We start from the raw sequence: 27,946 nt of genomic DNA, 5'->3' as shown, positions 1-27,946 counted from the left end.
CCCACAATTTCACTGGTTATCCACGGCTCTCTCAATGTTTCTCAAGGAGCCCAATACCTCCTTTTTGATCTCAACATGGCTCAAACTATCTATGATGTGGAGATGCCGGCGTTGGACTGGGGTAAACACAGTAACAAGTATGACAACACCAGGTTAAAGTCCAACAGATTTATTTGGTAGCAAAAGCCACACAAGCTTTCGGAGCCTTAAGCTCCTGCTTCAGGTGAGTGGGAATTCTGTTCACAAACAGGGCATATAAAGACACAAACTCAATTTACAGAATAATGGTTGGAATGCGAATACTTACAGCTAATCAAGTCTTTAAGATACAAACAATGTGAGTGGAGAGAGCATCAAGACAGGCTAAAGAGATGTGTATTGTCTCCAGACAGGACAGCCATGAGACTCTGCAGGTCCAGGCAGGCTGTGGGGATGTCAGATAGTGTGACATGAACCCAATATCCCGGTTGAGGCCGTCTTCATGTGTGCGGAACTTGGCTATCAGTTTCTGCTCAGCGACTCTGCGCCGTCGTGTGTCGTGAAGGCCGCCTTGGAGAACGCTTACCCGAATATCAGAGGCCGAATGCCCGTGACCGCTGAAGTGTTCCCCGACAGGAAGAGAACAGTCTTGCCTGGTGATTGTCGAGTGGTGACGTATGCTCAACACCGCTTGACAATCACCAGGCAAGACTGTTCTCTTCCTGTCGGGGAACACTTCAGCGGTCACGAGCATTCGGCCTCTGATATTCGGGTAAGCGTTCTCCAAGGCGGCCTTCACGACACACGACGGCGCAGAGTCGCTGAGCAGAAACTGATAGCCAAGTTCCGCACACATGAGGACGGCCTCAACCGGGATATTGGGTTTATGTCACACTATCTGTAACCCCCACAACTTGCCTGGACCTGCAGAGTCTCACTGGCTGTCCTGTCTGGAGACAATACACATCTCTTTAACCTGTCTTGATGCTCTCTGCACTCACATTGTTTGTATCTTAAAGACTTGATTAGCTGTAAGTATTCGCATTCTAACCATTATTCTGTAAATTGAGTTTGTGTCTTTATATGCCCTGTTTGTGAACAGAATTCCCACTCACTTGAAGAAGGGGCTTAAGGCTCCGAAAGCTTGTGTGGCTTTTGCTACCAAATAAACCTGTTGGACTTTAACCTGGTGTTGTTAAACCTCTTACTGTATCAAACTATCTACACATCCTTTCCCAGACTCATCATCCACCAAGTCCTTCTCTTTGGTGAATACTGACACAAGGTATTTATTTAATACCTCGCCCATTTCCTCTGCCTCCACGCATAGATTCCCTCCTTTCTCCTTGAGTGGGCCAACCCTCTCCCTGGCTACCCTCTTGTTCTTTATATATGTATAAAATGCCTTGGGATTTTCCTTAATCCTGCTGGCCAATGCTTTTTTATGACCCCTTTTAGCCCTCCTTACTCCTTGCTTAAGTTTCTTTCTACTTTCCTTGTATTCCACACTTGCTTCGTGTGGTCCCAGCCTCCTAGCTTTGACAAATGCTTCCTTTTTCTCTTTGATGAGGCTCACAATATCTCTCGTTATCCAAGATTCCCAAAACTTGCCACACTTATCTTTCAACTTTACAGGAATGTGCCGGTCCTGAATCCCTATCAACTTACACTTGAAAGCCTCCCACATGCCAGATGTTGATTTGCCCTCAAACATCTGCCCCCAATCTACATTCTTAAACACTATATACTGCATACACACACAGTATGGTATACAAATGCTGCATGTCATGTACACAGGGACAGTGTGAATAATCAGACACAGACTCACACTGATCCAGTGAGGGACTGCTGTTCCCAATCCCAGGAAATTCCTGATGAACAGAGGGAAGAGGGAAGCTGCTCTGGGATTTGGGATTGAGGTGTGGGTGTGTGAGGAATTCTAACAATGAATGTCTCCAGTGATCCTTCCGTCTGTCGCTGTCACTGACTCTCTCTCCCTGTCTGTCTGATTCTCTGGTTTGATTACAGCGAGCGGGATCAATCTCCCGGCAGTGAGGGACGGCGTTCCGATGAAGCTGATCCACAGGTAATGAGGGATGGACACAGCAGGGAAAAGGGGGGGATTGAGTCCCAGTCCGTGTGTGTCTGAGGGTGAGAGCTGGGACATAGTGATGGCCTCGTGTTATTATCGCTAAACTATTAATCCAGAAACTCAGCGAATGTTCTGGGGACCTGCGTTGGAATGCCGCTACGGCAGGTGGTGGAATTTGAATTCAATAAAAATTATTTGGAATTAAGAATCTACTGATGACCATGAAATCATTGCCGATTGTCGGAAAAACCCATCTGGTTCACTAATGTCCTTTAGGGACGGAAATCTGCCACCCTTACCCCTGTCTGGCCTACATGTGACTCCAGAGCCACAGCAATGTGGTTGACTCTCAACTGCCCTCCACGGGAACTAGGGATGGGCACTAAATGCTGGCCCAGCCAGCGATGCCCATGTCCCACGAATGAATAAAAAAGGATGGTAGCCAGAGGGAGAGCAGTGCCTGTCCCATCACTGGGTTCAGACAGTGAATTCTCACTGCTTCCCATCAGGACTGTTGGGTATTGGGGGGTGCCGGGGGGGAGGGGGGGCGGCGGGGGGAGAGATGCTGAATCCTTCAGCACGAGAGCACGTCAATGAATAGATTGTGATAGAGGAGTGGAGAGAAAGAAAGAGTGGAAAAGTGTGAATGTGAGAGAGAGAGAAACAGGCTGGGACAGAGATATCAGAGAGGCAGAGAGATGGGGATAAATAGAGCTGGTTAAGAATACATTTGATGAGGATTTGATTGGGTGATTGAATGTGTTGTGTTTGTGTGTTGCTCCTCCCAGTTAGAGGCGGAGCTTGTCTCTCTGCGCAGGAAACAGGACGAGGCCATCACTGAGAACCAGACGCTCAAACTGACCAATCAGGAGCTGGAGACACGGCTGCAGCAGATCCAACAGGAGTTTCAGGAGGCCCAGGATCGGCTGGTGTCTCAACAGGAGGAAGCAGCTCAGCGCCAGGAGAAAGAAGGGTAAGAGACTGTGTACACAATGCACACACTGTGTACACACCCCGCGCACTGTGTACACACCCCGTGCACTGTGTACACACCCCGCACACTGTGTACACAGCCCGCACACTGTGCACACCCTGCGCACCGTGCGCCCACCCCACACACTGTACACACCCCGCGTGCTGTGCGCCCACCCCGCACGCCGTGCACCCACCACGCATGCCGCATGTGCACCCCGCACACTGCGTACTGCATACACGCCCGCACACTGCGTACTGCATACACGCCCGCACACTGCATACTGCGTACACGCCCGCACACTGCGTACTGCGTACACGCCCGCACACTGCGTACTGCATACACGCCCGCACACTGCGTACTGCGTACACGCCCGCACACTGCGTACTGCATACACGCCTGCACACTGCGTACTGCATACACGCCCGCACACTGCGTACTGCGTACACGCCCGCACACTGCGTGCTGCATACATGCCCGCACACTGCGTACTGCGTACACGCCCGCATACTGCGTACTGCGTACACGCCCGCACACTGCGTACTGCGTACACGCCCGCACACTGCGTACTGCGTACACGCCCGCACACTGCGTGCTGCATACACGCCCGCACACTGCGTACTGCGTACACGCCCGCACACTGTTGGTCAGTATGGACTCAAAGTGCTGAATGGCCTCATTCTGTGCAGTACATTTCCATGATTCTGTGATTTGTATAATCCGGAACCTTGGCACATCTGCTGTGATTGTGAAATGAGTTATATAAAAACTCTACATCTTTGTCTCCTCCTTTACCTCCTTTCCTGTCACTCAGAGTTCACAATCGCACTGAAATTCCCTTCCCTCCTCTCCCTCCCTCTCCTTCCCTCCCCGTTACTGAACTGCGTACTGACAGTAATTGTCCTATTCCAGTCATTCCTGTTGAACACAGAGTAATGTTGCTCTCCCTCCGTCATTCCTGCCCCACAGACTTCTGCGAACTCGCTCCATCCGACGCCGTGTGACTCGCAAAACCCCCCAGGGAGAGGATCTTGGGCTCCCTCACCTGAGGGTCGAAGGTCAGGATGTGACCATGGCGACAAGCGATGACGTAGATGGAGCCTGTGAAGAAACAGAAACAACTTCAGCAAGAGACGGAGCAGCAGAGACATATAGAGAGGTAGCTGGGCCTAGGAACGAGGCTTCTCCACTGTCAGAGCAGCAGGAAGGCCTCACTCCTGCAGCAACTGGTTCCACAGAGACACTCTGACCCCCCCTCATAAACCAGAGAGACAAAGCGTCCCAGTCAGACTCAAACCCCCTGGGGATCAGAGACCGACTGTCACCTGGTTCATGTCTCACTCCGTGTCGCTTCCACCTTCCGGGAAAGGTAAAAACACAAAATCCGGGATGTCCAATGGACAGAATAACCAATCCTTGGATAATAACCTGGAGATTCCTGAGTTTCCCGTTAGACTGTGGGGAGGAGTGGGTTTTGGAAATTAATGAGGAAGCAAGCAACTGGGTTCTGCAGCAAGGCAGCACTTTGTGAATGAGAGTCAATGTGAGGGTGGAGGGGGTTGAATTTTCTTCTTGTGTCTCAGTGGAGTGAGCTTGGGAAATGAGCACAATCTCCCAGATCCTGCAACTCATCCCCACTTCGCTGATGCAGAGAAAACGGGAAAACAGAGACTGGGACGTACACCAGAGACCGAGGAGTGTGAATGTTTCGGTGTTAATTAGTGATGGTCTTCCCATTGGTGATTGAATGTGTTGTGTTTGTGTGTTGCTCCTCCCAGTTAGAGGCGGAGCTTGTCTCTCTGCGCAGGAAACAGGACGAGGCCATCACTGAGAACCAGGCGCTCAAACTGACCAATCAGGAGCTGGAGACACGGCTGCAGCAGATCCAACAGGAGTTTCAGGAGGCCCAGGATCGGCTGGTGTCTCAACAGGAGGAAGCAGCTCAGCGCCAGGAGAAAGAAGGGTAAGAGACTGTGTACACAATGCACACACTGTGTACACACCCCGCACACCGTGCACACGCCCCGCGCACTGTGTACACAGCAACAGTAGGAAGTAGCTCAACACCAGAAGGAAGAAGGGTAAGATGTCCCCAGGAGGTGTTGTGTCCCATGGAGTGTTTGCTCATCTCAGTCATTTTCCATCCCTGTATCCTCCAGTCCAATGTGTTACGACGCAGAGGTTACTTTACTGCGCTTTGTAATCTGGTAAAAGTGTTTGGGAAGGTGTGTTAACCATTCTACATTGACGTTTAGAGGCTCATTAACATAAAGCTCTGACACTCGCTTTTAGTGAATAATTAACAAGTTATTTTATTTTTAACCAACCGGAACTTTAACGAAACAAGTAACATTTTAATTAAAGATTGGTTTGAATGAAATACTATTTAAATAAGACAAGCACGATTCAGTACCAAAACAGTAATAACAGAATCTTAGTCACTCTCAAAAAATATATACAACCAGGTCTGATGGTTTGGAAGCTTTGGAGTTTTTCTGGTGGTTTCTCTGTCTGTAAGATCTTTCTGACTTGACATCCTGTTGTTAGACAGATAGAGAATTCTCTTTTAGCTGGCAGGGTGGAGAACCACTCCAGAGACGGCCTTCTGTGCTGGCTCTCCGTAGAACTCACTAACTGAACAAGAGTCACTGAAGGCAGGCAGTGGAATTCCTATTTTATATTCCTGATGACTTATACATTTTCTACATCACGATTGGTTTGATGCTGAAATCAACAGCAAATTCAAATTTGATAGGTTCCCTTTAGCTGAGTCTCTTCTTTAAACTGATAGGCTAGCAAAATGCAACTGCCTGCAAATTCTGTTACCAAGGCAACCCTGATGCTTGGCCCTAGTTACAGTTGCTGCAATCTATGTACCGTGTATTTAAACATTCCAGCATTGAGCACCAAACCAGCTTTTAAAGGGACCACACACTGTGTTTCTCCTTCTAGTACTTTACATTCTTTACATCTCTATTAACTCAACTTCACAACAAACAGCGCACACACATTTCCAGCTCCCTTGCCAGGACACACATTATTCATTGCTTTATCCTCCAATCTCTCTCAGCCACCACCCCCGGGGCAGAAACTGCAGCAAGCATAGAAGCATAGAAACCCTACAGTACAGAAAGAGGCCATTCGGCCCATCGAGTCTGCACCGACCACAATCCCACCCAGGCCCCACCCCCATATCCCTACGTATTTACCCACTAATCCCTCCAACCTACACATCTCAGGACACTAAGGGGCAATTTAGCATGGCCAATCAACCTAACCCGCACATCTTTGGACTGTGGGAGGAAACCAGAGCACCCGGAGGAAACCCACGCAGACACGAGGATAATGTGCAAACTCCACACAGACAGTGACCCAAGCCGGGAATCGAACCCAGGTCCCTGGAGCTGTGAAGCAGCAGTGCTAACCACTGTGCCACCATGCCGCCCAAGTTGTGAGTTGAAGGTTGCGTTGCTGAATTGTGTGTGCAGAGTTACACAGGAAGAGTGATGGAGCGAGCGTTCCACACAGGGAGCCTCTCACACATACCAGTCACTCAGCGCTTCATCCAATTAGCTCCTCGGGTTAATGTATTTCCGGATTCCCTTCCCGCTGTGAAATTCAATCCGTTTCCTCTCCATTGGAAACTGATACAAAATCCCCATGGAGCAGGTCAGCCTTTTCCATATTGGTTGTCAGAGTCTCACCTGTATCTGTCGCTAATGGAGTCACACTCCCCGCTGAATGAAAACTTTTCCTGTTAGTTTTGATATTCCTGGATCGATTCTTCGGGTCGGAAAGACGTGTTGGTTAGGTGGATTGGCCATGCTAAATTTCTAAAGAATTCCCTGCTCCCTGTAATGACTTCACTGAGGCTCGTGAGTTGGAGCTGCTGGAATATGAGCTCCCTCACCAAGGCCTGTTTAAGCTGCCCAACAAGGGAACTCGACAGAGGGATATAACAGAGGGAGTGTCTGGGTCACTGGCACTGGGGGGCGAATACTTTGAACCAGGAAGTAGCTGTCTGAGTGTTGCAAACCACTGGAAATAAATCCGTTCTGGTGAAGGGACACTGGCCTCTCAGGAGTTATTTTACCCTCTCTGCTGACGAGCCTTAAGCTGAGATGGATCATTAATTTGGCTGGACAGGGTTGTACTGGAACTCATCTCCACGAGGATTACGTTCTGAGTGGGAAGGCTGGTGGTCAGTTTCACTCACTGTCACCAACGGTGACCATTAATTGGCCAATGAATGACCACTTAATGTCCTCAGACCTTGCTGCTGGTGTTAACCCAGCTGTAGGTGGGCCTGTTGCTGTGTGGGGTGTACCATAGCTAAAACCTCCCAGGGGTGTGGACATTGATCAAAGATACTCAGCACCTTATTGTGGGACTTGTCATTAAAAAGGGAATGCTGAGAGCACCCCCCACCCACCCACCCCCCCACCCATCCCACCCCCGCCCCGCCCCTACTTGCTGTCGGCCTCCCCAGGCCCCTCTCCCTTTATGTCCCACCGCGGAAATCCTGCCCCCACGCTACGTGATGTGCGTCGCTCTGCAATCCCGGGATGCCGGGGTTGCCCTTTCAGTAAACACGGCCTCCATATTGAAGCTGCTGAGCACAAAACTGCTGCCTTCTGATTGGCTTACCGCTTTCGGTAGGCGAGACTTTTGGCCCTGGGGTCCTGATTCTTGGGGAAGACCCACAGCTGGCCTTGCCACTGCCTGCTTAGCCCGAGGTTCAGTGACCTTCCCCAAATTGGGAGGAGCCTTGACACCTTGATGAGATTCTACCCTTTATCTCTTCCTTTTCCAATCCTTTCCTTCAATCCCTGTCCCGCTTTCTCAGATTTCTGGATTTGCAGATTTCTTTATATTTTAGCTGAATCCAGTCTCTTACCTCATTTGCTGACCAGGGTTATTTAACTGCACATGGGAAGCATGTTCCTTTTCGGGGATAGAATGTTTTTTTATTGTACGTACATACACAGAGTAATGTTGCTCTCCCTCCATCATTCCTGCTCCACAGACTTCAGCGAACTCGCTCCATCCGACGCCGTGTGACTCACAACACCTCCAGCAAAGCGGTCCCCCAGGGAGAGGATCTTGGGCTCCCTCACCTGAGGGTCGAAGGTCAGGATGTGATCATGGTGACAAGCGATGATGTAGATGGAGCCTGTGAGGAAAAAGAAACAACTTCAGCAAGAGACGGAGCAGCAGAGACAATCAGAGAGGTAGCTGGGCCTAGGATCGAGGCTTCTCCACTATCAGAGCAGCAGAGACAATCAGAGAGGTAGTTGGGCCTAGGATCGAGGCTTCTCCACTGTCAGAGCAGCAGGAAGGCCTCACTCCTGCAGCAACTGGTTCTTCCATTGCTGTCGGTCTCCACAGAGACACTCTCACCCCCCCCTCATAAACCAGAGAGACAAAGCGTCCCAGTCAGACTCAAACCCCCTGGGGATCAGAGACCGACTGTCACCTGGTTCATGTCTCACTTGGTGTCGTTTCCACCTTCCGGGAAAGGTAAAAACACAAAATCCGGGATGTCCAATCCTTGGACAGAATAACCAATCCTTGGATAATAACCTGGAGATTCCTGAGCTTCCCGTTAGACTGTGGGGAGGAGTGGGTTTTGGAAATTAATGAGGAAGCAAGCAACTGGGTTCTGCAGCAAGGCAGCACTTTGTGAATGAGAGTCTGATTGGGGGGGAGTGGGGGACAGAGCAGGGGGGTTGGTTAAAAGAGTTCGAAAAGAACTGAGGAAGAGAGAGAGAGTCAGAGATGGAAAGAGAGAGAGCGAGGCTGAGAGATCAGGAGAATGATCTCGAGAACGGAGAGATAGAGAGTGTAGCAAAGGATGGTACAGGGATGGCACGGTAGCACAGTGGTTAGCACTGCTGCTTCACAGCTCCAAGGACCTGGGTTCGATTCCTGGCTCGGGTCACTGTCTGTGTGGAGTTTGCACATTCTCCTCGAGTCTGCATGGGTTTCCTCCGGGTGCTCCGGTTTCCTCCCACAGTCCAAAGATGTGCGGGTTAGATGATTGGCCATGCTAAAATTGCCCTTAGTGTCCCGGGATGCGTAGGTTAGAGGGATTAGTGGGTAAATATGTAGGGATATGGGGGGAGGACCTGGGTGGGATTGTGGTCGGTGCAGACTCGATGGGCCGAATGGCCTCTTTCTGTGCTGTAGGGTTTCTAAGTTTGCATTTAGTGGAATTATTAGTGAGAATTTTCCTCTTGTGTCTCAGTGGTGTGAGCTTGGGAAATGAGCACAATCTCCCAGATCCTGCAACTCATCCCCACTCTGCTGATGGAAAGAAAACGGGAAAACAGAGACTGGGACGTACACCAGAGACCGAGGAGTGTGAATGTTTCGGTGTTAATTAGTGATGGTCTTCCCATTGGTGATTGAATGTGTTGTGTTTGTGTGTTGCTCCTCCCAGTTGGAGGCGGAGCTTGTCTCTCTGCGCAGGAAACAGGACGAGGCCATCACTGAGAACCAGACGCTCAAACTGACCAATCAGGAGCTGGAGACACGGCTGCAGCAGATCCAACAGGAGTTACAGGAGGCCCAGGATCGGCTGGTGTCTCAACAGGAGGAAGCAGCTCAGCGCCAGGAGAAAGAAGGGTAAGAGACTGTGTACACAATGCACACACTGTGTACACACCCCGCGCACTGTGTACACACCCCGCACACTCACACTGTGTACATGCCCCGTGCACTGTGTACACACCCAGTGCACTGTGTACACACCCCGCGCACTGTGTACACACCCCGCGCACTGTGTACACACCCCGCGCACTGTGTACACACCCCGCGCACTGTGTACACACCCCGCGCACTGTGTACACACCCCACGCACTGTGTACACACCCCACGCACTGTGTACACACCCAGCGCACTGTGTACACACCCAGCGCACTGTGTGCACACCCCGCGCACTGTGTACACACCCCACGCACTGTGTACACACCCAGCGCACTGTGTACACACCCAGCGCACTGTGTACACGCCCCGCGCACTGTGTACACGCCCCGCGCACTGTGTACGCGCCCCGCGCACTGTGTACGCGCCCCGCGCACTGTGTACGCGCCCCGCGCACTGTGTACGCGCCCCGCGCACTGTGTACGTGCCCCGCGCACTGTGTACTCGCCCCGCGCACTGTGTACGCGCCCCGCGCACTGTGTACGCGCCCCGCGCACTGTGTACGCGCCCCGCGCACTGTGTACGCGCCCCACGCACTGTGTACGCGCCCCGCGCACTGTGTACGCGCCCCGCGCACTGTGTACGCGCCCCGCGCACTGTGTACATGCCCCGCGCACTGTGTACGCGCCCCACGCACTGTGTGCGCACCCCACCCACTCTGTGCGCGCCCCACCCACTCTGTGCGCGCCCCACCCACTCTGTGCCAGTGCGAGCCTCTGTGCCAGTGCGAGCCTCTGTGCCAGTGCGAGTCTCTGTGCCAGTGCGCGCCTCTGTGTCAGTGCGAGCCTCTGGGCCAGTGCGACCCTCTGTGCCAGTGCGAGCCTCTGCGCCAGTGCGAGCCTCTGTGCCAGTGCGAGCCTCTGCGCCAGTGCGAGCCTCTGCGCCAGTGCGAGCCTCTGCGCCAGTGCGAGCCTCTGTGCCAGTGCGACCCTCTGTGCGAGTGTGACCTCCTAAATGGAGGGTTCCGAGTCATCCCAGGCAGTGTGAAGTTATACTTGCACGGAGGGAGAGGTCAGTCATGATGTTTCTTTTCAACTTATTCTTTCATGGGATGAAAGCCAACATTTGTTGCCCATCCCTAATTACCCCTTGCTGACCATTTTGGGGGTCAGTTAAGAGTCAGCCACATGCCTGGGTCTGGAGTCACATGTAGGCCAGGCCGGGGAAGGATATTGGTGAACCAGCTGGGATTTTACAACAATCAGTGATATGGTGACAATCACATTGTCACCGTTACTGAGACTGGCTTTAGATTCCAGATTTATTAATTGAGTTTAAATGTCACCATCTGCTGTGGTGGGATTTGAACCTGTGTCTCCCAGAGCATTCACCTGGGTCTCTGGGCTCAGTTCAATGACTCTAACACTTCACCACCATCTCCCCTCCCCTCCCGTGTTCCAAACGCAGGATCAGCACAAGAAGTGAAATGCCGTCACCAACTTTGTGTATTTGATTAACTTCCTGTACACCCTCACTTCGTACTCATTCAGTCACTTGTCTAACTGACCAGTCCAGTGTGGTTGATCCAGTTCACTTTCTGGTCAGTGGTAACCCCCAGGATGTTGATAGCGGGGGGTTCAACGATGGTGGTGCCATTGACTGTCAAAGAGCAATGGGGTTAGATCCTCTCTTGTTGGAGATGGTCATTACCTGGCACTTGAGTTGGGTGAATATTGCTTGTCACTCCATGGCCTCACCTCTCCCTATCTCTGTAATCTCCTCCAGCCTTAAATCTCCTCTAGTATCTGTGCTCCTCTGATTCCAGCCTCTGGAGCAGCCCTGCTTTTAACCATTTCCCCATTGGCAGCCATACCTTCCGTTTTCAGGACTCAACTCTGGAATTCCTTCCCTACCTCTTTCCCTCCCTTTAAGATTATTCTTAAAGTCGACCTCTGCGATGTACATTTGCCCATCTGTCCGAATACCTCTATGATTTGATTTGATTTGATTTGATTTATTATTGTCACATATATTAGTATACAGTGAAAAGTATTATTTCTTGCGCGCTATACAGACAAAGCATACCGTGCACAGAGAAGGAAAGGAGAGAGTGCAAAATGTAATGTTACTGTCATAGCTGGGGTGTAGAGAAAGATCAACTTAATATGAGGTAGGTCCATTCAAAAGTCTGATGGCAGCAGGGAATAAGCTGTTCTTGAGTCGGTTGGTACCTGATCTCAGACTTTTGTATCTTTTTCCCGATGGAAGAAGGTGGAAGAGAGAATGTCTGGGGTGTGTGGGATCCTTAATTATGCTGGCTGCTTTTCCGAGGCAGCGGGAAGTGTAGACAGAGTCAATGGATGGGAGGCTGGTTTACTTGATGGATTGGGCTACATTCACGGCCCTTTGTAGTTTCTTGCGGTCTTGGGCAGCGTAGGAGCCACACCAAGCTGTGTTACAACCAGAAAGAATGCTTTCTATGGTGCATCTGTAAAAGTTTGGAGAGAGTTGTAGCTGACATGCCAAATTTCCTTAGTCCTCTGAGAAAGTAGAGGGTTGGTGGGCTTTCTTAACTATAGTGTCGGCATGGGGGGGGGGACCAGGACAGGTTGCTGGTGATCTGGATACCTAGAAACTTGAAGTTCGCAGAAACACTTTGTTTAATGTTGTCTTTATGAAGCACCTTGTGACATTTTACTACCGTAAAGGTGCTATGTACAAATCCAAGTTGTTGTTGATTGATGACTTTACTGATGATTGTGAGGAGCCTGACAGGATGGCCATTGGCAGGGTGGGATTATTTTGTGTGGATAAAAGATATCACTGAGCAACTCTCTACAGTGTCGGGTAAATGTTAATATTGTAGATGAACTGGAACAGTTTTTTAAAACTCCTTTACGGGATGCGGACGTCACTGGCTGGGCCAGCATTTATTGCCCATCCCTAATTGCCGGTGAACCGAGTGTCTCGCTCGACTGTTTCACAGGGCAGTTAAGAGTCAACCACATTGCTGTGGCTCTGGAGTCACGTGTAGGCCAGACCGGGTAAGGACGGCAGATTTCCTTCCCTAAAGGACATTAGTGTAGTGAAGCAGTTGAATTTTTGCAAGAATTAGTGATGGTTTCATGGTCGCCATTACTGAGTCTAACTTTCAATAAGAAGTCTCACAGCACCAGGTTAAAGTCCAACAGGTTTATTTGGTAGCAAATACCATAAGCTTTCGGAGCGTGCTGCTCCTCCGTCAGATGGAGTGGTTATCTGTTCTCCAACAGTGCACAGACACAGAAATCAAGTTACAGAATACTAATTGGCTGTAGAGATTTGCATTCTAATTAGTATTCTGTAACTTGATTTCTGTGTCTGTGCACTGTTGGAGAACAGATAACCACTCCATCTGACGAAAGAGCAGCGCTCCGAAAGCTTATGGTATTTGCTACCAAATAAACCTGTTGGACTTTAACCTGGTGTTGTGAGACTTCTTACTGTGCTTACCCCAGTCCAACGCCGGCATCTCCACATCATGTCTAACTTTCAATTCAGACTTATTCATTGTATTTAAATTGCTCTGGCTGCCGTGGCGGGATTTGAACCCGTGTCCCCAGAGCTTTCGGCTGGGCCAGTAGATTACTAGTTCAGTGAGATTATCACTATGCCTTGACTAGAGGCATGGTTTATCTGGAGCACAGCTGGATGAAATCCTCAATGTGAATATGGAATTTGATCTCCTGACGTATTATACACTGGTGTTCAACGGCAATTAAGAATGGGCAATAAATGCTGACCCAGCCAGTGACACCCACATCCTGTAAATGAATTTGAATAAACTGTTCCAGTTCATCCGATCAATGCTGATACGGACGGATGCGTCTGTGACGGTTGATCGGTTGAAATGAGAGCAGACAGGTGGTCTGCCCCTGTTGGATCCCTCTACCTCCTTCAGGAGACAGCCTGGGCAACAGTGCTGTTGCCATTTGGGAGAGTTTTTAACCTCCTTTGTGTTGGAAGCAGTTCACAGAAGCTTCACTCGACTCATTCCTGGGATGAGGGGCTTACCTTTAGTTGGAAAAGTTGAGCAGGTTGGTCCCCATTGGAGTTTAGAAGAATGAGAGGCGAGTTTATTAAAACATAAAATATCCTGAGAGGATTTAACAGAGAGGATGTTTCCCCCAGTGGGAGAGACTAGAACCAGGGGACTGGGTTTAAAAATAAAAGTTCTGTCTTTTGCGATGGAGATGAGGAGGATTTGTTTCTTTCAGAGGGTTGTGAGTCTGTGGAATTCTCTTCCTCAGAGAGCAGTGGGAGCTGGGTCATTGAATTTATTCAAGACCGAGTTAGATTGATTCCTGATCGACAATGGGGCCGATGGCTGTGGGGACAGAGAGGAAAGTGGAGTTAAGACCACTATCAGATCAGCCAATATCGTATTGAATGGGGGAGCAGGTTTGAAGGGCTAAATGGCCTGATCCTGCTCCTAAGTTGCATTGTTTTTATTAGTGATCTGGGCTTGTTGATGGACAATGAGGTCCCCCATCCAGAGTACGTTGTGTGCCCTGGCCAGCCACAGTGCTCCCTCCAAGTGGTGTTCAACATGGAACAGGACTGATTCATCAACTGGGGCAACAGAGGGGGTGCCAATGGTAATCACTCTGAGGTTCCCTTGCTCATGTTTAACCTGGTGCCGTGAGACTTCATGGGGCCTGGAGTCAGTGTTAAGGACTCCCAGGGCAACTCCCTCCCGACTGTATACCACTGTGCTGCCACCTCTGCTGGGTCTGTCCTGCTGGACAGGACATATCCAGGGATGGTAATGGTGGTTCCTGGGCCATTGTCTGGAAGGTATGATTCTGTGAGAATGACTATGTCAGGCTAGTCTGTGAGACAGCTCTCCCAATTTTGGCACAAGCCCCCAGATGTTAGTCAGGAGGACTTTGGAGGGTCGACGGGGCTGGACTTTCTTTGTTGTGTCCATATCTGACATCAAGGTGGAAGATAAATGGATCATCTTGTTTTTGTAGTGACTCAATTGAACTGTGTGGCTTGTCATTCTTGCTCCACAGACTTCAGCGAACTCGCTCCATCCGACGCCGTGTGACTCACAACACCTCCGGCCAAGCGGCCTCCCAGGGAGAGGCTCCTGGGCTCCTTCACCTAAAGGTCGAAGGTCAGGATGTGACCACGGCGACAGGCGATTATGAGGTAACAGCAACTTCAGCAAGAGACGGAGCAGCAGAGCTAATCAAAGAGGTGGCTGGGCCTAGGAACGAGGCTTCTCCACTGTCAGAGCAGCGGCAACAACTCTCTGTATTTCTAGCTGCCCTCAGGAGAAGAGGGGTTACCCTGCTGCCGGGATACTCACACTGCTCGGGGCGTTCACACACTGTCTGGGATTATCGCATTGTCTGTCTGGGATATTCACAGACTGTCTGGGATTATCGCATTGTCTGTCTGGGATATTCACAGACTGTCTGGGATTATCGCATTGTCTGTCTGGGATATTCACAGACTGTCTGGGATTATCGCATTGTCTGTCTGGGATATTCACAGTAAGAAGTTTAACAACACCAGGTTAAAGTCCAACAGGTTTATTTGGTAGCAAAAGCCACACAAGCTTTCGGAGCTCTTAGCCCCTTCTTCAGGTGAGTGGGAATTCTGTTCACAAACAGAGTTTATAAAGACACAGACTCAATTTACATGAATAATGGTTGGAATGCAAATACTTACAACTAATCAATACACATCTTTTTAGCCTGTCTTGATGCTCTCTCCACTCACATTGTTTCGTCTCTTAAAGACTTGATTAGTTGTAAGTATTTGCATTCCAACCATTATTCATGTAAATTGAGTCTGTGTCTTTATAAGCTCTGTTTGTGAACAGAATTCCCACTCACCTGAAGAAGGGGCTTAGAGCTCCGAAAGCTTGTGTGGCTTTTGCTACCAAATAAACCTGTTGGACTTTAACCTGGTGTTGTTAAACTTCTTACTGTGTTTACCCCAGTCCAACGCCGGCATCTCCACATCATGTCTGGGATATTCACAGACTGTCTGGGATTATCGCATTGTCTGTCTGGGATGTTCACACTGTCTGGGATACTTACACTGTCTGGGAATATCACATTGTCTGTCTGGGATGTTCACATTGTCTGGGATACTAACACTGTCTGGGATTAATGCATTGTCTGTCTAGGAGTTCACACTGTCTGGGATACTCTCACACTGTCTGGGAGTTCACATTGTCTGGGATGCTCACATTGTCTGGGATGCTCACATTGTCTGGGATGCTCACACTGTCTGGCATGCTCACACACTGGGATGTTCACACACTTTCTGGGAGTTCAGACACTGTCTGGGATTATTGCATAGTCTGTCTGGGGTGTTCACACTGTCTGGGATACTTACACTGTCTGGGATTATTGCATTGTCTGTCTGGGATGTTCACACTCTGTCTGGGAGTTCACACACTGGGATTATTGCACTGTCTGCCTGGGATGTTCACACAGTCTGGGATGTTCACACTGTCTGGGATGCCCACACACAGTCTGGGATGCTCACACTGTCTGGGATGCCCACACCCAGTCTGGGATGCTCACACAGTCTGGGATGTTCACACTGTCTGGGATGCCCACACACAGTCTGGGATGCTCACACTGTCTGGGATGCTCACACACAGTCTGGGATGTTCACACTGTCTGGGATGCCCACACACAGTCTGGGATGCTCACACTGTCTGGGATGCTCACACACTGTCTGGGATTATTGCACTGTTATATATCACACGGTTTGAGTTTATCACAGCCCTTTCTCCTCTGGGTCTGGCTGTCAATGGGACACTGATCTCTGAGCTATCTCTGCCTTCTGCTGTACTGGATGTGAGTTGGAGCATGCTCAGCTCAGTTGACTTGACCAATGACGAGGATTGCACCTTGTCTGATATTAAATTGGGAATTCCTGGTGACGAGGGTTGAAGGGAGGGTGAGCTGAGATACAAAATAAACAGTCTTACCTCGCTGTGGAAATCAGGCATTGTTGTAGGTGTTTGGCCTCTTGCTGCACGAGCACCAACCTGTCCAGACTGACAGCAGATTGCTGGCATTGTTGAGCTGATCTCTGTGTTTCCCCAGACATCAGCCTTTATGGAATGGCTTCAGGCTGCAGCCAATTGTGACTGTTCCTCTGAGTAAGACAGTGAATTGAACATGAGATCCCCATTCACTAGAACTCTCTCCTCCCCTCCGACAGGCAGGAAGCAACAAGGATCCCGACCATCTCTACAACATCATGTTTGTTGGGAATGCCTATGCCGGAAAAACATCCTTCATCCAGCGTTTCTGTGACAATAATTTTGAGCCTGGCATATCGTCCACAGTAGGTATGGCAACCACTGCATCACTTACACAAGCACTAATGAGTTAAAGGAGAAATCTTGCACTGTACAGACATGGTCTGAGTGTGTGGTACAGACACCCCCCGAGTCAGAGATTCCTCTGTTAAAATGATCAGACTGCTTGTTCAACATCCAGTACTGGAGAAGCAAACATTGCCCAATTAAACATTGAAAAGACTGAAGCCATTGCTTTTGGTCTCTGTCACAATCTCTGCTCCTGAGCTGAGTTTGCAGCTGGTTATCTGCACTATGATGTGGAGATGCCGGCGTTGGACTGGGGTAAACACAGTAAGAAGTCTCACAACACCAGGTTAAAGTCCAACAGGTTTATTTGGTAGCAAAAGCCACTAGCTTTCGGAGCGCTGCCCTTTCGTCAGGTGAGTGGGAGTTCTGTTCACAAACAGGGCATATAAAGACACAAACTCAATTTACAAAACAATGGTTGGAATGCGAGTCTTTACAGGTAATCAAGTCTTAAAGGTACAGACAATGTGAGTGGAGAGAGGGTGAAGCACAGGTTAAAGAGATGTGTATTGTCTCCAGCTGGGACAGTTAGTGAGACTTTGCAAGTCGTGGGGGTTACAGATAGTGTGACATGAACCCAAGATCCTGGTTTAGGCCGTCCTCTGTGTGCGGAACTTGGCTATCAGTCTGTGCTCAGCGACTCTGCGCCGTCGTGTGTCGTGAAGGCCGCCTTGGAGAACGCTTACCTGAAGGTCAGAGGCCGAATGCCCGAGACCACTGAACTGTTCCCGAACAGGAAGAGAACACTCTTGCCTGGTGATTGTCGAGCGGTGTTCATTCATCCGTTGTCGTAGTGTCTGCATGGTTTCCCCAATGTACCATGTCCCGGGACATCCTTTCCTGCAGCGTATCAGGTAGACAACGTTGGCCGAGTTGCAAGTGTATGTACCGTGTACCTGGTGGATGGTGTTCTCACGTGAGATGACGGTATCTGTGTTGATGATCCAGTACATCTTGCAGAGGTTGCTGTGGCAGGGTTGTGTGGTGCCGTGGTCACTGTATTCCTGAAGGCTGGGTAGTTTGCTGCGGACAATGGTCTGTTTGAGGTTGTGCGGTTGTTTGAAGGCAAGAAGTGGGGGTGTGGGGATGGCCTTGGTGAGATGTTCATCTTTATCAATGACATGTTGAAGGGTCCGGAGAAGATGTCGTAGCTTCTCCGCTCTGGGGAAGTACTGGACGACGAAGGGTACTCTGTCCACTGTGTCCCGTGTTTGTCTTCTGAGGAGGTCGGTGCGGTTTTTCGCTGTGGCGCGTCGGAACTGTCGATTGATGAGTCGAGCGCCATATCCTGTTCTTATGAGGGCATCTTTCAGCGTCTGGAGGTGTCTGTTGCGATCCTCCTCATCCGAGCAGATCCTGTGTATACGGAGGGCTTGTCCGTAGGGGATGGCTTCTTTAACGTGTTTAGGGTGGAAGCTGGAGAAGTGGAGCATCGTGAGGTTATCCGTGGGTTTGCGGTACAGTGAGGTGCTGAGGTGACCGTCCTTGATGGAGCTGCGTGTGTCCAAGAATGCAACCGATTCCGGAGAGTAGTCCATGGTGAGTCTGATGGTGAGATGGAACTTGTTGATGTCATCATATAGTTGTTTCAGTGATTATTCACCATGAGTCCAAAGGAAGAAAATGTCATCGATGTATCTAGTGTATAGCATCGGTTGAAGGTCCTGTGTGGTGAAGAGATAGTACACATCTCTTTAACCTGTGTTTAACCCTCTCTCCACTCACATTGTCTGTACCTTTAAGACTTGATTACCTGTAAAGACTCGCATTCCAACCATTATTTTGTAAATTGAGTTTGTGTCTTTATATGCCCTGTTTGTGAACAGAACTCCCACTCAACTGATGAAGGAGCAGCGCTTCAAAAGCTAATGTCTTTTGCTACCAAATAAACCTTTAACCTGGTGTTGTGAGACTTCTCACTGTATCTGCACTATCACAGAGACTGACCATCTAGCTCCCAACTCCTTCCTGCCTCCGCTGACCAGCTGCTGAAACTCTTATCCATCGCTTTGTTACCCATAGACCCGAATATTCTAAAGTATTCCTGGATGGATTCCCACATTTGGAAATGAAAGCTCATTGAGAGCGTCGCTGGGTGTAACCTTGCCCTCACCTGTTCACCTATCACTGCTGCTCATTCACCTCGATTAGCCTCCACTTGGCCAATGTCCAGATTTAAAAATTCTCCTCATTTCCAACTCTATCCACCTCCTCGCCCCTCCCTATCTCTAACAGAATGGAGGCTCACGGAATGGGAAGGTCAGTGTGAAATCAGGAACACCCCCCCCCCCCCACCCCGCTGACTGAAGGTCAGGGGTTAAAATGACCTTTGTCCATTCTGACTATGCTGTCAATAGACTTTGGGGGTGATCTTACTGGTCCGCCATATCCATCGATCAGTGTGGTGAGCTGGTAAGATAGGGCGAGAGGCGTCTGGTTCACGTCTGGTTCCTGACCTCTCACGATGTCACCGACCTCGTTCTGCCAGCACAATTCCTGAGCACGAGGTTTATTTAAATATTTATGAGGTGATTGTAATATCATTACTGAGTGCTGGACGCGAGTGTCCGTGCTCACTTGCCTTAATGATCTCACTGGGGAGGTCCTCACCGGTGAGAATCACCGATGGTCCCTACCAACGGGAACCTAACGTGGTGGCCTCACCGGTGGGACCAGAGGCCATTGAAACCCCCTGGGTTGTCAGGGACAGGGCTGAGCAGTGCCTCTTGGGCACTGCCAGCCTGGGACCCTGGCACTGCCCACTGAGCCAAGGGGGGTGGGGGAAGAGAATCGGGGCCAGCAATCGGCTGGGGAGGGGGATTAGCTGGGGGGAGCAATCAGGGAGGGGATCGCGAGGTGGGTGGTGCGATGTCCGGGTGTGACAGATCTCCCAGTGCACTATGTAAACTTGTACACGGTGCACTGGGAGATTGGGGCACCTGCGCAATGGCACCCCTCAGGCTCAGCACTGGCTTCCCGACATGAATAGATTCCGCCTACTGGAGAGAATCACATTTTGTCTGATTTGTTTCTCGAAGTGCCATATGATTGCGTCTGGAAGCTCACCCAAAAAATGGGTGCGATTCTCTCCCATTTTCATGCTTATTCAGCACTTAGAATTCTTTTGGTAAAATCGCCCCCTTTGTGCATGGAGTGTCAGGCGATGTTAAACTTCTCACTAGAGTATATCCTTGTGGGCCACAGACTGTGAGTAGTATTAACTTTCATTCTTTCTCTGCTGTGAACTCCTTAGATACAAAGATATAGCACAGCCCCTCGATATACTATCCACAACTTCTCAACTTCTGAGTCAAACAGCTCAATTAAAGCCATTTTCATATGGTGTATGTGCCTGTCTCTCCGTAGCTTCGATGATCACTCTCCTTCCCCTCTAACGGTGCACTGTGATCTCCCAAAGATTAACAAAGATTTTCCTCATCACCAGTGTAGTCAAATGTGAATCTTGGCTTCAAGTTAGAACTGCTTTATTAACATTTATATATGTACAACCCAGGCTCTAACAGAACTGTGATAAAGGTCCATTCTCTTCTCCTCCCTGGCTCCAACTGAGGTTCCTCCCTGATCCGGGACGCATGTCCTTGCTCCCGATCGGCTCTGCTTCCTGCGCTGCCTCTCCATAGGGTCCAGTCTGATCATGTGACCCTCAGGGATCACCCCCCACCCCCCCTTAAAGGGGCCATATTACCACAGTTATACAAAATAAAATGTAAAAGTTTACTGGTAATAGCAAACTTGGAGCTGCTGTGGGAATCAGTCTGCTGTGGGTCACACCCTGCGATGGAGGAGATGTCCCTCGGAGACGATCGGGTGAACCCTCTGACCTTCCCTCACTGCACACAGCTGACCTCTTCCTCCATCACTGCAGGGATCGACTACCAAGTGAAGACGCTGACTGTGGACAACAGGCACATTGCTCTGCAGCTGTGGGACACCGCCGGACAGGAACGGTGAGTGGGGTCTGAGGAGACTGCAGTTCATTCAACAGGCAATGTCTAAGAGGCAAGAGAAAGGTGACTCGAGGGGTCAGAGCGTTAATAGTTACTGTCCCTATTAACGCATTGACTGGCCCACTTCTGGGTCAAATGATTCCGTTTTTTCAATCAAAGGTTTTGTAATGTGTGTTTGTACCTTACCTCATCGTATTCTTGATGCTCAAGTCTTCTCCCTCTCTGGCTGTGAACTGCATTCTCCAATGACTTTGAAAATGTTTCCTCACCGTGTTACAATTCAGGTCAGAAACTCCACAGTGTTCTATGAAGTCCGCCTGGATCATAAGTTTTACAATTTGAATTTAGCTCGGGGTAAGAATGTTATGTTTCACTTCAGGTGTAATTCAAATGACCCACTAGGGAGCTTTTATCAAAGTTTATTTAAGAATACAGCTAACATGTATAGAAAGAAAATGAGCAATAACTTTTACACACAAAAAAACCCCACCATGATATTGTACAACCCTTAATGAATATAGGAAATGTTTCAATCAAACAAACTTCTCTATACAAAACCCTTGCCAACAAGTTTAGCACAGAAAATACAAATGCTCACGCGATGCTGGAACTTAGTCCTTTGGTTGGAGAATTGAAACTCTGACTTCCCAGCCTTGTAATTTCCAGCAGCCCTCCTAATACACGCACAGACTAGTGGGAAGTCAGAACAGCTTCCCAAAACACCAGGGAGAGAGAGACTCTAGACAAGCCAACAGCAGACTTTCACCCCAGGAGACCTTCTTCCAGTTTGCCAGCAGAATCTAGAACACCAGGGAGAGAGAGAGAGAGGGAGAAAACCTGCCTGCCACTCAACAATCAGGGCAGCGTTTGACTCTAAAACCAAAACTGAAAGAAAGTCCTTGAATTCTTCTGGGAAGGAACCACCTGACTGTGGCACGGTGACACGGTGGTTAGCACTGCTGCCTCACAGCGCTAGCTGTGACCTGGGTTCGATTCCCGGCTCGGGTCACTGTCTGTGTGGAGCTTGCACATTCTCCTCGTGTCTGCGTGGGTTTCCTCCGGGTGCTCCGGTTTCCTCCCACAGTCCAAAGACATGCTGGTTAGGTGCATTGGCCACGCTAAATTCTCTCTCAGTGTACCCGAACAAGTGCCAGAATGTGGCGACTAGGGGAATTTCACAGTAACTTAATTGCAGAGTTAATGTAAGCCTACTTGTGACTAGTAAATAAACTTTAACAATCTTCCCCCTCACAATGCAAGGTCATAAAAGATCCCAGAAAGTACCTGAGGCCCAGAGTCAAAATAAACAAAACCCCATTTAAGCCATTGAAGCAGCAGTAAAAGGACTTCTAGCAGATGGCCCAGCAACAATGAAACCAAAACTGCTGATAGCTGCAGAGAACATGATTTAAAAAAAACACGGGGTGTGCGTCCTCACTCCCGATTGGCTTTGCTTCCCACCTTGACAATCCATAGGGTCTGGCCCGATCACATGGCTCTCAGGCAACACTCTCTGAGAGGGCCACGCTGCCACACACCACAACATGACCTTCCTTTCTGGTTATCTCCACTTGCAGCTCACCAGCCTGAATTACCATGATTTGCGTGTTTACCTGCATTGTAAAACTAATTTAGACCTACTTAATTCTTTACCTTTTCTCACTCTAAGGCTGTCTACTTTTCTCAATCCTTTGTTCAATCGTGTTTCTCCTTCCTAATATTTCTGCCTCGTCCCCACCCCGCTCCTAAGTTACTTTAAATGCTCCCCAACAGCACTGGCAAACCACCCTGTTTGGGCAGGTCCGGCTTTATTGAGATGTGACAGGCTTGTCTACACACCTCCCTCAGAGCCAGTCCTCAATGTCTCAGGAATCTTTAACACCCTACCCCCCCCTCATCATCTCTCCAGACACACAGTGATTTGCTCTGCTTGCCTATTTCTAGCCTCACTCTAGCAGCAAGAGTAAGACACAGATTATTGAGGTCCTATTTGTTAGTTTCTTTCTTAGCTCTCTAAACTTTTCCTGCAGGACCTCATCCCTCTTTTTGCCTCTATATTGGAACCAATACAGGCCACAGTCCCTGGATGTTCAGCCTCCCTCTCTCAGAGTGTTGAAAGTCACTCAGTGACACTCTGAACCCTGGTACCGTGTGTGCTGAAGTTCCCACACTCATGGCAAGTTCGCTGGGTTTCCCATTTATTCTTTGTTTGTTCCCCTCCTGCTTCCTGTCTCCAGAAAGTGCCCACACAGGACAAAAGAAACAAATTAATGAGGGTCATGTGACCCTCCCACCCTTTCATGATTGGCTGCCACAGGCCTATCTGTTGTGTAGTCCATGCCTCTGATTGGTCATTTACCATCTCCTCACAGATTCCACAGTGTGACCAAGCAGTTCTTCAGGAAGGCCGATGGGGTGATCGTGATGTATGACATTACATCCCCAAGCTCTTTCACTCAAGTGCGTTACTGGTTGACCTGTATCAAGGTAAGAAGCCCTGCAATTCTGGGCCTTTAGTACCCAGCATGCTTTGGATCAGAACTCTCTGAGCCTCGGGAAAGACTTTGATCGTGTGGCTGATGGTCCTGAAGACAGGAGAGGGCGGCCATCTCATCCACTACTTACTGACATCGATCTGTCTATTCCGTGAGAGTTTGGATTTGCAAGGCCTCACCGTCAGTGTTGCCCAGGGGGTTGGTGTTGGGGCCCTCACTTATCCTGATATATATTAATGATCTAGATCCTGGTGTGCAGGGACAATTTCAAAATCATGAGGGACTGGACAGAGTAGATCGGGAGAATTCCCGCTCGGGAAAGGATGGAGAACGAGAGAGCACAGATTTAATGTGGTCGGTGAAAAGACTTTTGGGTCTGGAATGCGCTGCCTGGAAGTGTGGTGGAGGCAGATTCAATCGAGGCATTGGATGGTTATTTGAATGGAAACAATGCAGTGATATGGGGGAAAAGGTAGGGAAACGACACTAGATCATGCTGCTCATTTGGGGAGCCGGTGCAGGCATGACAGGCCGAATGGCATCCTTCTGCACTCTAACAATTCTGATTGTGTGAGACAGTTTGTAACGAGAGGGCAGAAAGCATTAACCTTGCTCTTCCCAATGCTGAGCTGAAGAAAATGATTATCAAAGGGTTATCAAAGACTGGATGCAGGCAGAGGGGGGGATTGCTGTAGGCAGTGTTGTAATTACCATTTATCATCACTCAATGGGCCGAATGGCCTTCTGCACTGTTGGGATTCTATGATTTGTTATTTCAAAGCTCAGAATTCTATGATTCTATGATTTATACATAACAAGACAAATCTTGCACTCTCTCTCTCTCTTTTTCCCTCCCTCTCCTCTTCTATATTTCTCTTCCCCATGCCTGTTTTTCTCTCTCTCACCCATTCACCACCCACATCTCTCTCCCTCCCTCCAACACTGTCTCCTTCCATTTCTTTCTTTCTAACTCTCTGCCTTCATCTCCCTTTCTCTCCCTCCCTCCATCTCTCCTTCCCCCCATCTCTCTCTGTCTTCGTCTCTCCACTTTGTATTCTTATTTTCCTCTCTCTGTCTCATTTCATCTCCCTCTCCCTTTCCACATCTTTCTCCATTAATCTCTCTCCTTCCGTTTCTCTCTCCTTTAGGAGATAGCAGCTGATGATGTCAGCATTCTTCTCCTGGGTAATAAGATGGATGACGATTCCCAACGCCAGGTCTCCACAGCAGAGGGCGAGCAACTTGCCCAGGTCAGTGCCTATTGTCCACAGCACCAGTGTGGCCTCCAGTCCCTGCGGTCACTGAAGCAATGTTCCCTGCACCAGCATTGCCCTGTTAAAGAGGCTGACATCAATATTCTCCAAGAGCGAGCTCAGCTAGTGTGTGCTGGGAGGCTCTTGTTGCCTGGAGCTATCCACATGCACTGTTGTCGACAGAGGTCACACGGTGACCTTTGGGAGAGAGGGGCTTGGTTGGATATTTTTGCCTCGTTCACGGACACCGGGGACAGCTTTCCACAAACTGAAGTTAGGGCTGGAACAGAGGCTTTGTGGACTGAATGTCTGTGATTACCACATTGTGAGAGAGAGCATTCATCTTCCAGGGGAGGTGGTAACGGAGTGGTTATGTCATTTGACTAGTAATCCAGAGGCCCGGGCAAATTTCTGAGGGACACAGGTTCAAATCCCCCCACGGCAGCTGGTGGAATTTAAATTCAATAAATAAAATCTGGAATTGAAAGCTTGACTCAATAAGGGAAGGAAATCTGCCATCGTTACTTGGTCTGGCCTACATGTGACACAGCAGTATGGTTCAAGCTACTCAGTTTAAGGGCAATTAGGGATGACCTTGCCAGCGATGCCCATATCCTGTGAAAGATTTTTTTAAAAACAGCACCATCCAAACCAGTGATCCTTACTACCGCGAAGGAGAAGGCGGATGGGAACACCATCACCTCCCCCCAGACCACTCACCATCTGACTGGGTCCAAATCCTGCAGCTCCCTCTCTAACAGCACTGTGCTTTCCACAGCAACTCATCACCACCTTTAAGGGGTGGGCAATAACCTAGCCACGAAGCCCACATCCTGTGAAAACTTAAATTAAAAATAAAATTTGCTGCTGGGAGTCTCGTTACACTGGCTTCATTGACATTAAGTGACTCGGTATATTGTACAAAGGCTGGAGGAGGAGGTCTCTGAGCAACCTCTGCAATAACTTGTCAAGTCCTGTCTTTTGCTTATGACTACACGTCGTGACAATAAACCAGACCCTATTCTCACCCCCCACCCTGTCCCTCTCTCTCCAGGAGAACAACATCTTGTTCTATGAATGCAGCGCCTGTACTGGTCACAACATTAACACTCCCATGGTGCACCTGGCAAGGTGAGTGAGGAATTGTGGGAAATGTTATTGTTGATTGGCGTTATTTTTCTGTTTTTTGTTGGTTGTTTATCTGAGTGCTTGCCCAGGGCTGTCTGCTCTATTCACTGCCATCTCTCCACGTCCCTTTACAGGTCACTCAGACACCAGGAGGAGAAGATTAAAAAGACGGTGGAGATAGTGGAACAGCCTGCAAAGAAGGGGAGATGCTGCACGTAGCCCCATCATACCTCCCTGTCACAGCATATTGTCCTACTAGCCTGCCTTTCACTGCGTACCATCTCGCCATACCGTCCCCTCAGACTCTTGCCCCTCAGGAATATCCTGCCAAAACGGAGTTTATTTAGAGTCTAAACATCATCTATGCAATCATCAAACTAGGCGATGGCCTAGTGGTATTATCGCTAGACTCTTAATCCAGAAACTCAGCTAATGTTCTGGGTTTGAATCCCGTCACGGCAAATGGTGGAATTTGAATTCAATAAAAAATATCTGGAATTAAGAATCTACTGATGATGACGAAACCATTGTCGATTGTCGGAAAAACCCATCTGGTTCACTAATGTCCTTTAGGGATGGAAATCTGCCGTCCTGACCCGGTCTGGCCTCCATGTGACTCCAGAGCCACAGCAATGTGGTTGACTCTCAACTGCCCTGTGAAACAGCTGAGCGAGACACTCAGTTCAACGGCAACTTGGGATGGGCAACAAATGCTGGCCAGCCAGCGACACCCATGTCCCATGAATAAATTTTAAAAATGCAGAGTTATTTGCAGTTCAGTATTACAGAGAATACACTGAGAGTAAGCACAGTGTAAATAGTAACCTCCTGTGTGTATCCAGCCTGTCGGCAGCTTTTGCCTCGTATGGGACATGGATGTTAATACATCAAAAAAATATAATTGTGGAATTTTCCCAAAAATAACCAAGTGTGACTGGTGAGGTTACTGTACCGGTACCTTGGGCACTGCAATCCTCCCAGACACATTTTTTTTGGAGAGTTGGGAGTTTTGCGCTGGTGTGGGATGGGGGTAAACACGCCGATGAAACCATTTTCGAACGCTCGGGGGCCATTTTGGAAGGGCGCCGCAATCTCTCAGTTCACTGGCAGAACCCCTCCCTCCCCTGCGGACATCGGGACCCCCCACCTCATGGATGGCATGCTCCCCCCACCCTCTGCCCAACACGGGTCACCGGCATCGGGGCCCTCCCGATGGATCCCCCTGCCTGACCCCCGATATGCCCCCATCATGATCTCTGATATCTGACATGATCCATCCCTGCCCCCCCCCCCCCCCCCCATCATCGTCCCACTCAGGCCCCACCTCCTTAGCACTGCCCCAGCACACTGGGCGGTGCAAGACTGGCACTGCAAGGGCATCCAGTGAGCACTGCCAGGTAGGCATTGCCCAGTGAGCACCACCAGGCCATGTCCTGGCTACCTGGGGGCTTGACTGGTCTCCGAGCCCCCTGGTGTGGCCATCGTGCCAGGCCTCCGCTAGTGGAGACCAGTAGTGATTCTCGGGCTGTTTGGCGCTGGGCGCAAAATGGTTTTTAGGCTCACACGCTATTCTGCGGGATCAGTGCGATCCGTGCCAGGTGCGGGAAGGTCGGAGAATCGCCCCTCTTTGCGTGGAGACATTCAAAGGGTCAGTGTTGGCAGCCATTCACTAGAAACTTCTTCCAGAGGGAGTCCAGGAATTTCAAGCTCTGGAATTAAAATGGCCTCAACATCAGGATGGTTTTAAAAGTAAATCTATTTGTGCTGATGGCGTGTGTCACTCACAGGATTGTACTTAACGGCAGGTTGCCTGATTCCTTGTTTAGCCAATAGTGTACAGATTGGAGCTGGGGGGAAGGTCCTGAGGCACAGTATCCGGCAGTGCTGACTGCCCATCCCTGGCTGTTTTTACAATGGGATTCTAATCATGGAACACTCTCTCTGCCCCAGACTCTCCCTGGTTGATATAAACAATACCCACAGGGTAAGAACAGGGGATTTCTCCCCA

General features: G+C 49.5%; 1 protein-coding gene across 1 annotated transcript in view; it reads left to right on the top strand.

Moving 5' to 3' along the window:
- LOC144511918 (uncharacterized) overlaps positions 1–27,227 on the top strand; it is a 113,322-nt gene extending 86,095 nt beyond the window's left edge. The window contains exons 29-41 of the mRNA XM_078242374.1: positions 2,008–2,065; positions 2,860–3,044; positions 4,014–4,203; positions 4,823–5,007; positions 8,071–8,275; positions 9,487–9,671; positions 14,747–14,885; positions 16,926–17,055; positions 20,981–21,062; positions 23,435–23,549; positions 24,706–24,807; positions 25,865–25,941; positions 26,073–27,227. Of these exons, the coding sequence (XP_078098500.1) occupies positions 2,008–2,065; positions 2,860–3,044; positions 4,014–4,203; positions 4,823–5,007; positions 8,071–8,275; positions 9,487–9,671; positions 14,747–14,885; positions 16,926–17,055; positions 20,981–21,062; positions 23,435–23,549; positions 24,706–24,807; positions 25,865–25,941; positions 26,073–26,157 (1,738 nt within the window). The 3' untranslated portion in view covers positions 26,158–27,227. The remainder of the gene's footprint in view (positions 1–2,007; positions 2,066–2,859; positions 3,045–4,013; positions 4,204–4,822; positions 5,008–8,070; positions 8,276–9,486; positions 9,672–14,746; positions 14,886–16,925; positions 17,056–20,980; positions 21,063–23,434; positions 23,550–24,705; positions 24,808–25,864; positions 25,942–26,072) is intronic.
- The last annotated feature ends 719 nt before the right edge of the window (positions 27,228–27,946 follow it).

This window comes from Mustelus asterias, chromosome 25, assembly GCF_964213995.1.
Source record: "Mustelus asterias chromosome 25, sMusAst1.hap1.1, whole genome shotgun sequence".
Taxonomy (NCBI): domain Eukaryota; kingdom Metazoa; phylum Chordata; class Chondrichthyes; order Carcharhiniformes; family Triakidae; genus Mustelus; species Mustelus asterias.
Note: the sequence above shows the minus strand (reverse complement) of the source record. Positions and strands in the feature narration are given on the sequence as shown.